General features: G+C 47.4%; 1 protein-coding gene across 1 annotated transcript in view; it reads right to left on the minus strand.

Moving 5' to 3' along the window:
* Window positions 1–3,059: 3,059 nt before the first annotated feature.
* Window positions 3,060–15,276, minus strand: part of LOC309555209 (avidin-like) — a gene marked incomplete at both ends in the record, with an annotated part of 33,440 nt that continues 21,223 nt past the window's right edge. Inside the window, 2 exons of the mRNA XM_082257083.1 lie at window positions 3,060–3,093; window positions 7,280–7,397. Coding sequence (XP_082113209.1) covers window positions 3,060–3,093; window positions 7,280–7,397 — 152 coding nt within the window. The remainder of the gene's footprint in view (window positions 3,094–7,279; window positions 7,398–15,276) is intronic.

The raw sequence follows: 15,276 nt of genomic DNA on the forward strand, positions 1-15,276 counted from the left end.
TGGGGTACAATTCTGTGGCACTCTGCAATCATTGGGGTACAATGCTGTGGGCACTCTGCAATCATTGGGGTACAATTCTGTGGCACTCTGCAATCATTGGGGACAATGCTGTGGCGCTCTGCAGTGATTGGGGACAATGCTGTGGCGCTCTGCATTGAAAGGGGCACGCACGCTGAACTCTGCATTGATGGGGGCACGGAACAGTGTTCATTGCATTGAAGGGGGCACAGCACAGTTGCATTGAAGGGGGCACACACGCTGAACTCTGCATTGTGGGGGCACAGCACAGTGTTCATTGCATTGAAAGGGGCACAGCACAGTGTTTATTGCATTGAAGGGGTCACAGCACAGTGTTTATTGCATTGAAGGGGTCACAGCACAGTGTTTATTGCATTAAAGGGGTCACAGCACAGTGTTTATTGCATTGAAGGGGTCACAGCACAGTGTTTATTGCATTGAAGGGGTCACAGCACATTGTTCATTGCATTGAAGGGGTCACAGCACATTGTTCATTGCATTGAAGGGGTCACAGCACAGTGTTTATTGCATTGAAGGGGGCACAGCACAGTGTTTATTGCATTGAAGGGGTCACAGCACATTGTTCATTGCATTGAAGGGGGCACAGCACATTGTTCATTGCATTGAAGGGGGCACAGTGTTTATTGCATTGAAGGGGGCACAGCACAGTGTTTATTGCATTGAAGGGGGCACAGCACAGTGTTTATTGCATTGAAGGGGGCACAGCACAGTGTTTATTGCATTGAAGGGGGCACAGCACAGTGTTCATTGCATTGAAGGGGGCACAGCACAGTGTTCATTGCATTGAAGGGGGCACGCACGCTGATCTCTGCATTAAAGGGGGCACGCACGCTGGTCTCTGCATTGAAAGGGGGCATGTACGCTGGTCTCTGCATTGAAAGGGGCATGTACGCTGGTCTCTGCATTGAAAGGGGGCATATACCATCTCCTGTACCACGACCTGTGACATGCCTATACCATATCTGTGCCATGCCTATACCATCTCCTGTACCATCACCTATGCCATGCCTATACCATCACCTGTGCCATGCCTGTACCATGACTTCAAAGTCACGCAATTTTTTACTGCGTTTTTTGGCGCGAAGCAATACCTATTACATTTTCCTTTTTGCGCCCCCACAAAAATTTTGAGCACCAGTCGCCACTGCCACCTGACAAGGACCCCCCCCCCCCCAAAAAAAACAAACAAAAAAAAAACATTTAAAAATCAGTATTAGCGGACACAAACAAACATAACTTAAATAATTCCTGCGAAATCTAAAAGGTAAAACTGTATTGAGTTAATAAAGTTCTGTATGTAAATGAGGTCTTGGGGATCATTCACATAGGTGCTGTGGCCTGTACAGTGTGAGGGCTGGTTCACATCACTAAAACACACTCCATATCTGATCTGGATGCATTTCTGCATGCATGTTTTTAATGCGTTTTTGACGTGTTCTGGTGTGTTTTTGATGCATTTCCCGGTGCATTCCAAATGCTTTTTTTTCAGTTTTTTTTTTTTTTTTACTGTACTGCAGTCAGATGTGTTTTTGATGTATTCTGGTGCATTCTGGTGTATTTTTATGCATTTTAGCATGTTTCAGTACAGTCCAGTGCAGGAAAAATGCAGTATGTTCTACTTTTTATCTGGAACTGGAAGAAACTGACCGCACTGGTGTGAACTATGCCATATACCCCTACTTTCCCATCGCTAAAGTACAGATACTGTTTCCAGGCGCACATGTATGCGCATGTGCCAGCCAAGAAGGAGCAGCACAGATGTGGGCAAACATGTACACGTGCATGCACGAATGCAAACACGCATCTGTCACCAAGGCTGGCGCCAAACAGCCTATTTAAACAGAACTTCAGCACTGGCTAATTGCTGTTTGGTCTTCAGAATTCTGTGTATGTTTCTGCACTCTATGTGTTTGACCTCTGATCTTGACCCGGCTTGCTTCGGACTATTCCTGTCTGCTACTTGTCCTGACCCCTGGCTTCCCCCCCGGATTCGGTCTTTGCCTATTACACCTGTTAATCCTACATCCGTTGCCGACTCTGCCTGTGACCCGACTAAGCTGCTATCTGCCTTATTTGGCTGATCTGTCCCTCTGTTACCAACCTGGCTCACCTGACCCTGCTTTCAGCTCTTCCAGCCTGCTACAGCTCCTTCAGTCCAGCTCAGCATCTTCTGGGACCTGCATCCATTGCTGACTGCCTGTAACCCGACTACGCTGCTGTTTGCCATATTTGCCTGATTTGTCCATCTGTTACCAACCTGACTTGTCTGACCCTGCGTCCAGCTCTTCCAGCCTGCTACAGCTCCTTCAGTCCAGCTCAGCATCGTCTGGCACCTGCTTCCTGCTGTGCACCAACAATCTGTCATCAGCCAAGCCAAGCCAGTCTGCCTGCTTCCAGCTATCCTACTGGCACATCTGCCTGCTGTCAGCTACTCCTGGCTTCCTTCCCGGCTTCTACCTGCATAGACTACTGGACTGATCATAGGGGCTCTTACCCCGCCGTGCTCCAGCGGGTACTGTCTCCCCATCAGTGGCCCTCGAGCTAGAGCTGCACAAGAGGCCTTCCTCCACATGTCAGGCTCACCAACCAGGTACGTGACAATGACCCATAAGGTGGGAGCTTTAAGATGGATGTAACCAGCTTCTCCTACTCTACATCAATGGATCCTTTTGGTTGATCAAATAATTCCATATGAAAATTTTTATTTATACTAAAAGAAGCTGTTTGGACAAGCAAAAGACTCAGGCCTGACCTTTTTGGACAATGCTACCTCTTGGCACATATATTAATAAACTTAAGTATTTGAAGGACAACAAATGAGACACTGGTTGTGTTCCTGTTAATATTTTAATTATTAATTACCATACAAATAATGTCTGCATATGTATACGTGTATTCTCCTCTGTTCTGTTATGTTGCCTGGAAATAAGATTTTCATTTCATATTAACAGTCATTTTGAAGTCAAAAGCAGTAAATGGTTTGTTCATCTTCACCAACATCATTTAATCCAAGACAGGCATTATGGTATCTGGTAAAAGACATTAAAGCCAACTCTAAAAGAGAATGAAGGAGAAAATGTTTTCGTTACACACAGCTTTTTACTAAAGCAACTAGCAGCAACATATTGTAGAGCCTATTTAAGAAAAATGGTGACCATGTACAAAGTGGTAAAGTTTCCATCTTTCCTCAGTGTAAGATGAATGGCAATTGGTTGCTGTTTCAAAATATTGTTAATTGCTTGTCAATGATTACTGCACTTTCAGCTTCTCATCATTAAATAAACTTGAAAAACAGGGGAAAAATTAAAGGGAGAGTCCACCCTACCACTAAAATCTCTACATCTACAGACATCCGCAATCTAGGACTAACCTATCTAACCCTGTAAAGAAGAAAACCCTATACAGTGCCTTGCGAAAGGCGCTTTAAACAGACCTCTGAGAATATCACAGTGCAGGTGCATTTATACGGAGACTTGATTACACACAGGTGGATTCTATTTATCATCATTAGTCATTTAGGTCAACATTGCATCATTCAGAGATCCTCACTGAACTTCTGGAGAGAGTTTGCTGCATTGAAAGTAAAGGGGCTAAATAATTTTGCACGCCCAATTTTTCAGTTTTTTATTTGTTAAAAAAGTTTGAAATATCCAATAAATTTCGTTCCACTTCATGATTGTGTCCCACTTGTTGTTGATTCTTCACAAAAAATTACAGTTTTATATGTTTATGTTTGAAGCCTGAAATGTGCCAAAAGGTCTCAAAGTTCAAGGGGGCCGAATACTTTCGCAAGGCACTGTACATACCTTTTTTGAAGCCACTCCGGTTTGGTCTCCAGCAGCAGAAGCTCTGAAGAGGACACAACCGACAATGGGTGTGAAATGAATGGGCAGTGACATCACCCATAGAGTTACTACGAAGTTTCTGTTGTCAGCTGCCTCCTCTGCACCCGCCTTCACAGCGAAGCTGCCAGTAACAGCTCAGCGTGGGACTGGATTGGCTTCAAAAAAGGTCTGTATACTGATTTCTTCTTTACAGGGCTAGATAGGTTAGTCTTAGATCGTGGATGTCTGTAGATGTAGAGATTTTAGTGTAATGCCTCGTACACACGCAACGATTGTTAGCCGTGAATTTTCAGCCAACGTCCGACCGGCCGATTTTCGGCTTGTTAGTATGATGCTTCCGACAACCGACTGCGACTTTTCGGGCCGAACAAAATCTGGTATGCATGCTATAAAATTTTTGTTGGCCGTCAACAGAACGGCCGATTGTTCGTCAGTCAGTACAGATTTCGGCAGACAAAAATCAGATGAGCAAGACTGGGCATGCTCAGAGAAGAAAAAACACACGGAAAGTAAACCAGCACATGACATCACTTCTGAAGTTGGTTGTTGTTGGCCAAGAAAATTTGTGTGCAGTCTTGAGCACATTTCAACCAACACAACAACACTGGACAAAAGACGGCCGATCGGTCGGCCGATAATCGTTGCGTGTGTACAAGGCTTTAGGGTGGACTTATCCTTTAAAGATTAAGTACACCTCTGGTAACAAGTTGTGTGTTACACCCGTAATTAGGGTGTAACATGTTACTATTGTAGCACCCTCCTAGTCAGGTGCTAGGTAAGAGTGTAGTTTTGGCTCTCTCAGCTTACCAGAAGAGCAGCAGGCAAATTATTTCTGCACTCTGGTTATCAGGGAGCAGGATTTATTTTTAGATCTACTCAGTGTGCCCAGTGTGTATTCATTTGGTCTAAGGGAGTGTCCCCAGCTGATCCAATGGGGAGGCTCGTTGGATGCTGCAGGAAACCTGACCAATGACACACAGGCTTTTGGTACTGTCCTAGTGGGTTGGCACAGACAGTGGTGCATTATTGGACAGGGTATAAAAAGCCAGGGGCACATTAGGTAGAGGTCTTTGGCGGGAAGCAGAGTCCCAGAAGGGGGGTGGCGGATGCCTCCTCTTCTGCAGCAGTTGATGGTGGTCACAGGCAGTCGGCCTCGTGTACCGGTGGTGTGAGGCTGAACCCAGAGGTCCAGGAAACCTGACTGAGGAGTTGGGGCCCAGCGAGACTCTGGAAAAACAGTATCGTGAGTACAGAGGATCTGGCCCAGGGGTCTGCCAGGAAGGGGACCACTCCGGGTAGTGCAGTCAGTAAATGGGTGTCAGCTAGCCCAGAGAGAAAGGGGGTACTAGGGGAGTACCCTGAAGGGAAATACTTTAGAAACGCTTATCTCATCTTCATTCAATTCGCAGGATGATGCAGCGGCCTTGCCGCATTCCCAAGTTAAGAGTCCTCAGCATTTTGAATAGTTAACAGTTGGAGCATCCCACTCATCCCTTCTCCCATCCCAATTTAAATAAAACCAAAAAAACAACATCCCCTGGACTGATCTTTGACTGAGCCAAGATCATACACGATGTCTATGGGCCCTTTCACTGTTCATGAGTCTGTATGTTGAATTTTCTTATTAGATAGTGATTGCTCACCTAAATTTCAGCTGGCATTATGGGTGTCTGCAAAGAGTATACATGTGTGTGGTACAAACATGTCTGTCTGGGTAGTTATCAGGCGGTTGGGACATATTCTTAGGCAGCCAATACATTATGCATTTTTTTGTTCAACCAGCAGGTTGAACAAAAGAAAATGCCTGAATTCTCCCATCCACAACAAATATCCCCTGCTGTGGTATTATATTCTGACAGCGGTCAGAATACGATCATCACTATTGCCGGCTATAGCTAGCGGCACTGATCTTTTGGGAAACAAACGATAGGCTGGTTGTACACAAGCAGAGTGATTGTCTTGTGTACAACCAGTCTGCCACAACATGGATCGAAATTCAGCCGGTCCCTGCTGATCTGGACAAAATTTGATCCATGTATGGCCAGCTTTACATTCCAGGTGTCCACTAACTTCTTCCTGATGTTAATCGGCAGCTGTGCCCTATATAAATATGATATTGTTGACACATTGAAGAAAACCTGTCATGACAGAAATAAGTAGGTTGACACTGCCTTTATATAAACTATATTGTCAAAAGTATTGGGACGCCTGCCTTTACACTCACGTGAACTTTAATGGCATTCCAGTCTTAGTCCGTAGGGTTCAGTGTTGAGTTGGCCCACCCTTTGCAGCTATACCAGCTTCACCTCTTCTGGGAAGGCTGTCCAAAAGGTTTAGGAGTGTGTCTATGGGAATGTTTGACCATTCTTCCAGAAGCGCATTTCTGTGGTCAGGCACTGATGCTGGACAAGAAGGCCTGGCTCGCAGCCTCTACTCTATTTCATCCCAAAGGTGTTCTATTGGGTAGAGGTTGGCACTCTGTGCAGGCCAGTCAAGTTCCTTCACTCCAAACTCGCTCATCCATGTCTTTATGGACCTTGTTTGTGCACTGGTGTGTAGTCATGTTGAAACAGGAAGGGGCCATTCCTAAACTGTTCCAACAAAGTTGGGAGCATGAAATTGTCCAAAATGTCTTAGTATGATGACACCTTAAGAGTTCCCTTCAGTGCAACTAAGGGGCCAAGCCCAACCCCTGAAAAACAGCCCCACACCATAATCCTCCCTCCACCAAATGATTTGGACCAGTGCACAAAGCAAGGTCCATAAAGACATGGATGAGCAAGTTTGGGGTGGAGGAACTAAAATGACCTGCACAGAGTCCTGACCTCAAGCTGACAGAACACATTTGGGATGAATTAGAGCGGAGACTGCGAGCCAGATCTTCTCGTCCCCATCAGTGCCTGACCTTACAAATGTTCTTTTGGAAGAATGGTCAAACATTCCCATAACTATCAACTATCAGGGTTGAAATTCTCTGTCCTCTGCAGCCTCATACTCTTCTGGTGCTGTGGGACCTGTGACAGGCATTCATCAAGAGTGCTAACTATACCTGCCCTTTTCACCGCCCTCCTCCAATGAAAAGCGCTCTATGAATGGAGGAGTGAGACCTTTCACTTATGTGCCTGTTCTCCATTCCTGAAAGCTATAGTGCAGCTTCTATGAATGGAGGAGAGGGGCGGAAAGGGCAGACATAGATGTCCCTTGTGTTGATTTTTACCTATAAAAATCAGCTTAGTTTTACCTAAACGTAGGCTTTTATGCAACACTGAATGCTATTGACGTCCAAGATCTCCTCTGAAATAGTTGGTCAAAGGTAAAGCTTTGATAAAAATGCCAACTTCCTTTTAAAATGGTCTCTACTTCTAAACAGTGATTCTACTAGGTGTATACAGTACCTTGTTTGCATCCAGTTATCTTTAGCATCTGAGCTCTCTTCTCTAAGTAACCAGGTAGTTTGTAGAACCTTTCCTGTCTCATTTCTGAAACATTGGCCTGTAAATACCGTGATAGTATCTGTAAAAAGAGTCAACTGGTTAATATCACAAGCCTACACTTTACCATATGCCCTGGTAGGGCCATATTTTTATAATAACACCCTATTATTCTTTGACCTATTAGGAGTTATCAGAAGTTTATGAATTATTCTGTGACCTATTAGGGGTTAAAATCAGGGAACTAAGAATTACTCTGTAACATATTAGGAGTTAATATCAGATCTTATTGTAAGACCTATTTGAGGTTAATATCAGTGGTCTATGAATTAATCTATGACCAAGAAGTACTCTGTAACCTTTTAGGGTTTAACCACTTACGCCCCGGAGGATTTGGCTGCTAAACGACCAGGGGTTATTTTGCGATTCGGCACTGCGTGACTTTAACGGACAATTGCGCGGTCGTGCGACGCTGTACCTAAACGAATTTGGCGTCCTTTTTTTCCCACAAACAGAGCTTTCTTTTGGCGGTATTTGATCACCTGTGCGATTTTTTGATCACGCGCTATAAACAAAAAAAGCGCGTCAATTTTGCAAAAATAGCAATATTTTTCCCTTTTTTTTATATGAAATTCCCCCCAAAAAAAATGTAAAAATCAAAATTTTTTTACATTTTCAGCCAATTTGTTTTATGCTACCTATGTTTGGTAAAAAAAAATCGCAAAAAGCGTATTTTGATTGGTTTGCGCAAAAGTTATTGCGTTTACTGACTAAGGGAAAGATTTTTGTCATTTTTGTTGTTTTTTTTTTTAACGCGTAATGGCGGCGATCTGCGATTTTTTTTGCGGTACTGCGACATTGCGGCGGACAGATCGGACCCTTGACTGACATTTTTGACACTTTTGGGGTTACCAGTGACATTTCTACAGTAATTAGTGCTATATATATGCACTGTTACTGTAAAAATACACTGGTAGTGAAGGGGTTAACTTTATTTGAGAGGGAGGGGCTGTGTGTGTCCCTAGGGGCGTGATTCTAACTGTGATTGGCTGTGGCTTCAGCTGTATGCAGAGTGATCAACGGATCTACATAGTAGATCCATATGATCAGCTCTCATACAGAGGGGAGAATGACAGGCAGCTTGTTTACACAAGCTGCCTGACTTTCTCCCTCTCCCCCGCCGATCGCAGAGTGGCGGGCGGACATCGTGTCCGCCGGTCACACGCGCGGGGGGGGTCCGTGACCACGCGGGAGCGGGAGCGCGCCTCCGGCGGCGCGCGCTCGCTCCCTAGACCCTCACAAGCTAGTGACGTAGCCCTACGTCACTTTGCCTGTGAGGGGCTGTGTCACGGAACCATGAACCAGACGTACAACAACAGATAAGTGAAAATAAGAAGGCTTTATTGAAAATCAAGCTGTAAAGCAAAAGTCCAAACGGATGGCAAAACCGAAGCAGAGTCTTTGCGAAGCCAGAGGTCAGGAGCCAGGAGGGTAGTCAGACGAAGCCGGGATCAGGAACCAGCAGGGTAGTCAGACGAAGCCAGGATCAGGAACCAGCAGGGTAGTCAGACGAAGCCAGGATCAGGAACCAGCAGGGTAATCAGACGAAGCCAGGATCAGGAACCAGAAGCAGCAGCAGTCTTAGAAGCATGTGAACACAGGAGGACCAAGCAAGGAACTGAAGCCACAGACCTCCTATATATATGAGCTAGGCATCCAGCTCCTCCCAGTGGGAAGGAGGAGCCGCAGAGTGGGAGGCTACAAGAAACCCAGAAACCAAGATGGCCGCCAGCACATGTCAAACGAAGGAGAACAGCAAGAAGGTAAGACCATGACAGTACCTCCCCCTCAAGGGCCCCTCCTCCGCGGAGTAAAGAACGGTTTCTGAGGGAAGCGTGCGTGGAAGGCACGGAGCAAGGCAGGAGCATGGACATCTGCGGAGGGAACCCAGGAACGCTCCTCTGGACCATAACCACGCCAATGAACCAAAAACTGCACCCGACCGCGGACCAGGCGTGAGTCCAGGATATTGCTCACCTCATACTCCTCACGATTGCCCACTTGGACCGGACGAGGCCGAGGAACCGAGGAAGTGAAACGATTACACACCAGTGGCTTCAACAGGGAGACATGAAACACGTTGGAGATCCGCATGCCAGGAGGAAGCGCAAGGGCATAGGCTACCGGGTTTACCCTGCGAAGCACTCGGAAGGGACCAACAAAGCGAGGCGCCAGCTTGGGAGTGGGCACTCGAAGGTTGAGGTTGCGGGTGGACAACCATACACGGTCTCCGGCCTGGTAGGAAGGAGCAGGCGCTCGTCTGCGATCAGCCTGGAGTTTCTGGCGCTGCGCAGAGACCTCAAGGGACTTCTGGATCTGTACCCAAGAAGCACGTAGGACGGAAAGGTGATCCTCCACAGCCGGAATATCCTGGGGAGAGAATACCTCCGGTAACACGGCAGGTTGGAACCCATAATTGGCCATGAAGGGAGACGTCCCAGAGGAAGAGTTCACCGCCGTGTTCCTGGCAAACTCAGCCCAAGGCAGGAGGTCAACCCAATTGTCTTGGTGATCGGAGACATAGCAACGAAGGAATTGCTCCAAGGCCTGATTGGATCGTTCTGCGGCCCCATTGGACTGAGGGTGGTAGGCCGAGGAGAAGGAGAGATGAATCCCCAACTGGGAGCAAAAGGCGCGCCAGAACCTGGACACAAACTGACTCCCCCGATCCGACACAATCTCCTTGGGCAAACCGTGCAACCGGAAAACCTCCCTGGCAAAAATCGTGGCCAACTCCTGTGCAGAGGGTAACTTCTTGAGAGGAACACAGTGGCACATTCTGGAAAACCGATCCACAATCATGAGAATGACCGTATGGCCTCGGGATGCAGGGAGGTCCACAATGAAATACATCCCCAGGTGTGACCATGGGCGCTCCCCGGTGGCTATGGGTTGCAGAAGGCCCAACGGAAGGTGCCGAGGGGACTTACTCTGGGCACAAACGGAGCATGCCGCTACATATGCGGCGATGTCGGAACGTAGGGAAGGCCACCAGAACAGACGTGAAACAGCACAGGACAGCTGATTCTTTCCAGGATGCCCCGCGGTCTTGGAGTTATGGTAGGTTCGCAACAACCGAGTGCGCAACTCCTCAGGCACAAAACATCTGCCATTGGGTCTCCCAGAGGGAGCACCAGATTGAGCCGCCAAAATCTGCTCACCCAGGGGAGAGGTCAGGCTGGTGCGAATGGCGGCCAGGATCTGATTCGGAGGTATGACCGAAGTCGGAATCGACTCCTCCCTGGACAGGTCGGAGTACTGCCGTGATAAGGCATCCGCCCTGATGTTCTTGGAACCGGGTAGGTAGGAGACCACGTAATTAAAACGTGACAAGAACAGAGCCCATCTGGCCTGACGTGGTGTCAATCTCTTGGCCTCAGAAAGGTAGGTCAGATTCTTGTGGTCCGTCAGGATGAGGACCGGAACCACCGAACCCTCGAGCAAGTGCCTCCATTCTTTAAGAGCCTGCACGATGGCCAATAACTCCCTGTCACCAATCTGATAGTTGCACTCCGCGGAAGACAGTTTCCGGGAGTAAAACCCACAAGGAAGCAGAGGACCCTCTGGTGTTCTACGCTGAGACAGAAGGGCGCCTACTCCCGTCTCAGACGCGTCCACCTCGAGGACAAAGGGCAACCCAGGGTTGGGATGCGACAGAATCGGAGCCGACACAAAGGCGGACTTTAGAGCCTCAAAAGCTCGGATGGCCTCGAGCGGCCAGACCTGGGAATTACTGCCCTTCCTGGTCAGATCCGTGAGAGGCTTGGCTAGCATGGAAAAGTCCCTGATGAACTTCCGATAATAATTGGCGAAGCCCAAAAAGCGCTGCAGGGAGCGAAGACCACTGGGCTGGGGCCACTGTAAGACAGCCGAAACCTTCTCAGGATCCATGGAGAACCCCTCAGCGGAAATGATGTAACCTAAGAAGGTTACCTGGGATCGGTGAAATTCGCATTTCTCAAGCTTACCGAACAGCTTGTTCTCTCGTAACCGTTGCAACACTCGTCTGACATCCAGAATGTGGGTCTCCATGGATTCAGAATATACCAAGATGTCATCCAAATAGACCACCACACACTGCTGCAACAGGTCACGGAAAACATCATTGATGAATTCCTGAAAGACTGCGGGCGCATTGCACAACCCAAAGGGCATAACCAAGGATTCATAATGACCGGTCCTGGTGTTAAACGCGGTCTTCCACTCATCGCCCGCCTTGATCCTTACGAGGTTATATGCCGCCCTCAGGTCGAGTTTGGTAAAGACCGTGGCCCCTTTAAGGCGATCGAACAGCTCGGAAATCAAGGGTATCGGGTAAGCGTTCTTGATCGTGATGCGATTGAGACCCCTGTAATCGATGCAAGGCCTCAACTCACCGCCCTTCTTTTTCACAAAGAAAAATCCAGCCCCTGCGGGGGACGAGGATTTGCGAATGTGTCCGCGTGAAAGCGCCTCCTTCACGTACTCCTCCATGGCCACATTCTCCGCTACCGACAGTGGATAGACCTTGCCACGAGGAGGAACGGCACCAGGTTGTAACTCGATGGCACAATCGTATGGGCGGTGCGGAGGGAGGGCAACCGCGCGCACCTTATCGAATACATCCCGGTACTCCTCGTATTCAGGAGGCAACAGAGAGTCCGAGGAAGTACACAGCAACTTGACAGGCCCATGGATGCAACTAGCCCCACACTGTGGTGACCACGAGAGGATCTCGGCCGATCTCCAATCAAAAGTCGGATTATGCTTCTGGAGCCAGGGGTACCCCAAGACCACCGAGTAGTGTGGAGACGAAATAACCTGGAAGCAGACCGACTCTCTGTGAACGGCACCAATGGCTATCCCCACTGGAAGGGTCTCATGAGTCACGTGTGGCGGCAGAAGGGGTCTGCCGTCTATCGCCTCAAGAGCCAGTGGAGAACCTCGGGCCTGCAGAGGAATGGAATTGGCGGCAGCGAACACACTATCAATGAACAAACCACCAGCACCAGAGTCCACCAACGCCTGGGTCGTCACTGAGCCCCCGACCCAGGAGAGGACAACAGTGATCAGTGGTTTGTCAACATGGGAAACCGGGGACGAGGAGACTCCACCCAAGATCTGCCCCCGACAGGATCTCAGGTGCGAGCGTTTCCCGGACGGTTCGGACATGCCAACCGAAAATGCCCACCGAGACCACAGTACATGCATCGGCCCTCGCGTCTCCGGAGTACCCTCTCCCCCTCGGACAGGCGAGCAAAGCCCAGCTGCATGGGTTCATCCCCAGCCAAGTCATCCCCAGGAGGCGTGGGAGGAGAGGGAGGCACGGGTGGGACAGCAAAGGTAGGCGCCAATCTGTTAGGAGGCCTCCGCAGACTCTCCTTAAAGGAAGGTCTCTCCCTGAGTCTGGTGTCAATCAAAATCAGGAAAGAAATAAGAGACTCGAGCTCCACTGGTAGGTCCTTAGCTGCAACCTCATCCTTCAAGGCATCCGAGAGACCATGAGAGAAAGCAGCGACCAGAGCCTCATTATTCCAGCCCACCTCTGCTGCCAGGGTACGAAACTCAATGGCGTATTCAGCTACGGATCGTGAACCCTGTCTGATGGACATAAGGAGCTTCGCAGCAGAGGCAGCACGAGCCGGCACATCGAATACCCTCCGAAGAGAAGCAACAAAACCGGAAAACTCGGCAACCACCGGATTGTTGTTCTCCCATAAAGGGCTGGCCCAGGCCAAGGCCTTGTCCGAGAGTAGCGAAATTAAGAAGCCCACCTTTGATCTCTCAGTAGGAAAGGCATGTGGCAGCAACTCGAAATAAATGCCCACCTGGTTGAGGAAACCTCGGCACTGAGTTGGCTCTCCCCCAAAGCGCTGTGGAAGGGGGGCAGAACCGGTCATACCCCGAAACACCGCAGGCGCAACAACAGGTGTCGGGGTAGACTCTGGCGCAACAACCGGAGCGGCAGTAGGAGCGGGCCCAGGAGCGACAGCCGACCCATCGGCAACGGGAGCGAAATGAGCCGTGCGTTCAAGCAGGATTTGCAACGCCACGGCGAACTGACCCAACAGGTGATCCTGCTGATCAAGTCTGGCAACCAGCGTGGGTAGCGAGGATGGCCCTGTACCGTCAGAATTCATGGCTTGGTCCTAATGTCACGGAACCATGAACCAGACGTACAACAACAGATAAGTGAAAATAAGAAGGCTTTATTGAAAATCAAGCTGTAAAGCAAAAGTCCAAACGGATGGCAAAACCGAAGCAGAGTCTTTGCGAAGCCAGAGGTCAGGAGCCAGGAGGGTAGTCAGACGAAGCCGGGATCAGGAACCAGCAGGGTAGTCAGACGAAGCCAGGATCAGGAACCAGCAGGGTAGTCAGACGAAGCCAGGATCAGGAACCAGCAGGGTAATCAGACGAAGCCAGGATCAGGAACCAGAAGCAGCAGCAGTCTTAGAAGCATGTGAACACAGGAGGACCAAGCAAGGAACTGAAGCCACAGACCTCCTATATATATGAGCTAGGCATCCAGCTCCTCCCAGTGGGAAGGAGGAGCCGCAGAGTGGGAGGCTACAAGAAACCCAGAAACCAAGATGGCCGCCAGCACATGTCAAACGAAGGAGAACAGCAAGAAGGTAAGACCATGACAGGCTGACCGCCGACGTAGATCGTCGTGCGGCGGTCGGCAAGTGGTTAATATCAATGATCTATGCATTTTAGCCATTTTTATCAGAGATCTATGAATTACTCTTTGACCTATTAAAAGTTTTATAGCAGAAGCCTATGACCTATGACGGGTTAATATCAGTGGTCCATGTATTGCCCTATAACCTATTAGGATTATTATCAGAAGTCTATGAACTACTCTAGGAGCTATTAGTTTAGTTTATGAAGTTTAGAAGTTTATGAATGACTCAATTAAGTCTAAAATACACCATAATATGATTGCAAATGAGTGTTTTGCTGTTTCCTTATAATGTAAGGTGACCACCAGGATTTTAAAATGAAATCCAGGGGCATATATTTTTTTTTTATTGGCAAATGATATACTATTTTATAAGCATATTTTCCTCAAATAATATATGTAGTGTATGTGGTATGTGTTTATGGAATGATTGTATGATATATACATTATTTCTCACATTTCACCCATTAGATTAAAAAAAATATACTTCCTAAATTGTTTGGAATATGACTACCAAATCTTAAGAAGATAAGATAAAGAAAAAACTTTTCAATGCATATCTTTCTTTATATATTGCATTTCCCTATCTCTATATATTGAATTTCCCTCTCCCTATATACTGTATATCCATCTCTCTGTATACTGTATCCCTCTCTCTATATACTGTATTCCCCTCTCTCAATATACTTTATTTCCCTCTCTCTATATATACTGTATTTCCCTCTATCAATATACTGTATCTCTATCTCTCTGTATACTTTATCCCTCTCTCTATATACTGTTTCCCTCTCTCAATATACTGTATTTCCCTCTCTATATATACTGTATGCCTCTCTCTATATACTGTATTTCCCTCGCTATATATACTGTATTTACCTCTCTGTATACTGTATTTCCTTCTCTCATTATACTGTATTTCCCTCTCTCTATATACTGTATCTCCCTCTCTATATACTGTATCTCCCCCTCTATAAACGGTATCTCTCTCTCTATATATATATATATATATACTGTATCTCCCTCTCTCTATATATATACTGTATTTGCCTCTCTATATACTGTATCTCACTCTCTCTATACATACTGTATTTGCCTTTATATATATATATACTGTATCTCCCTCTCTCTATACATACTGTATTTGCCTCTCTCTATATAATGTATCTCCCTCTCTCTATACTGTATTTCCCTCTCTCTATATACTGTATCTTCCTCTCTATATATACTGTATTTGCCTCTC

Source organism: Pelophylax lessonae (assembly GCF_965119305.1).
Source record: "Pelophylax lessonae genome assembly, chromosome: 1".
Lineage (NCBI taxonomy): Eukaryota > Metazoa > Chordata > Amphibia > Anura > Ranidae > Pelophylax > Pelophylax lessonae.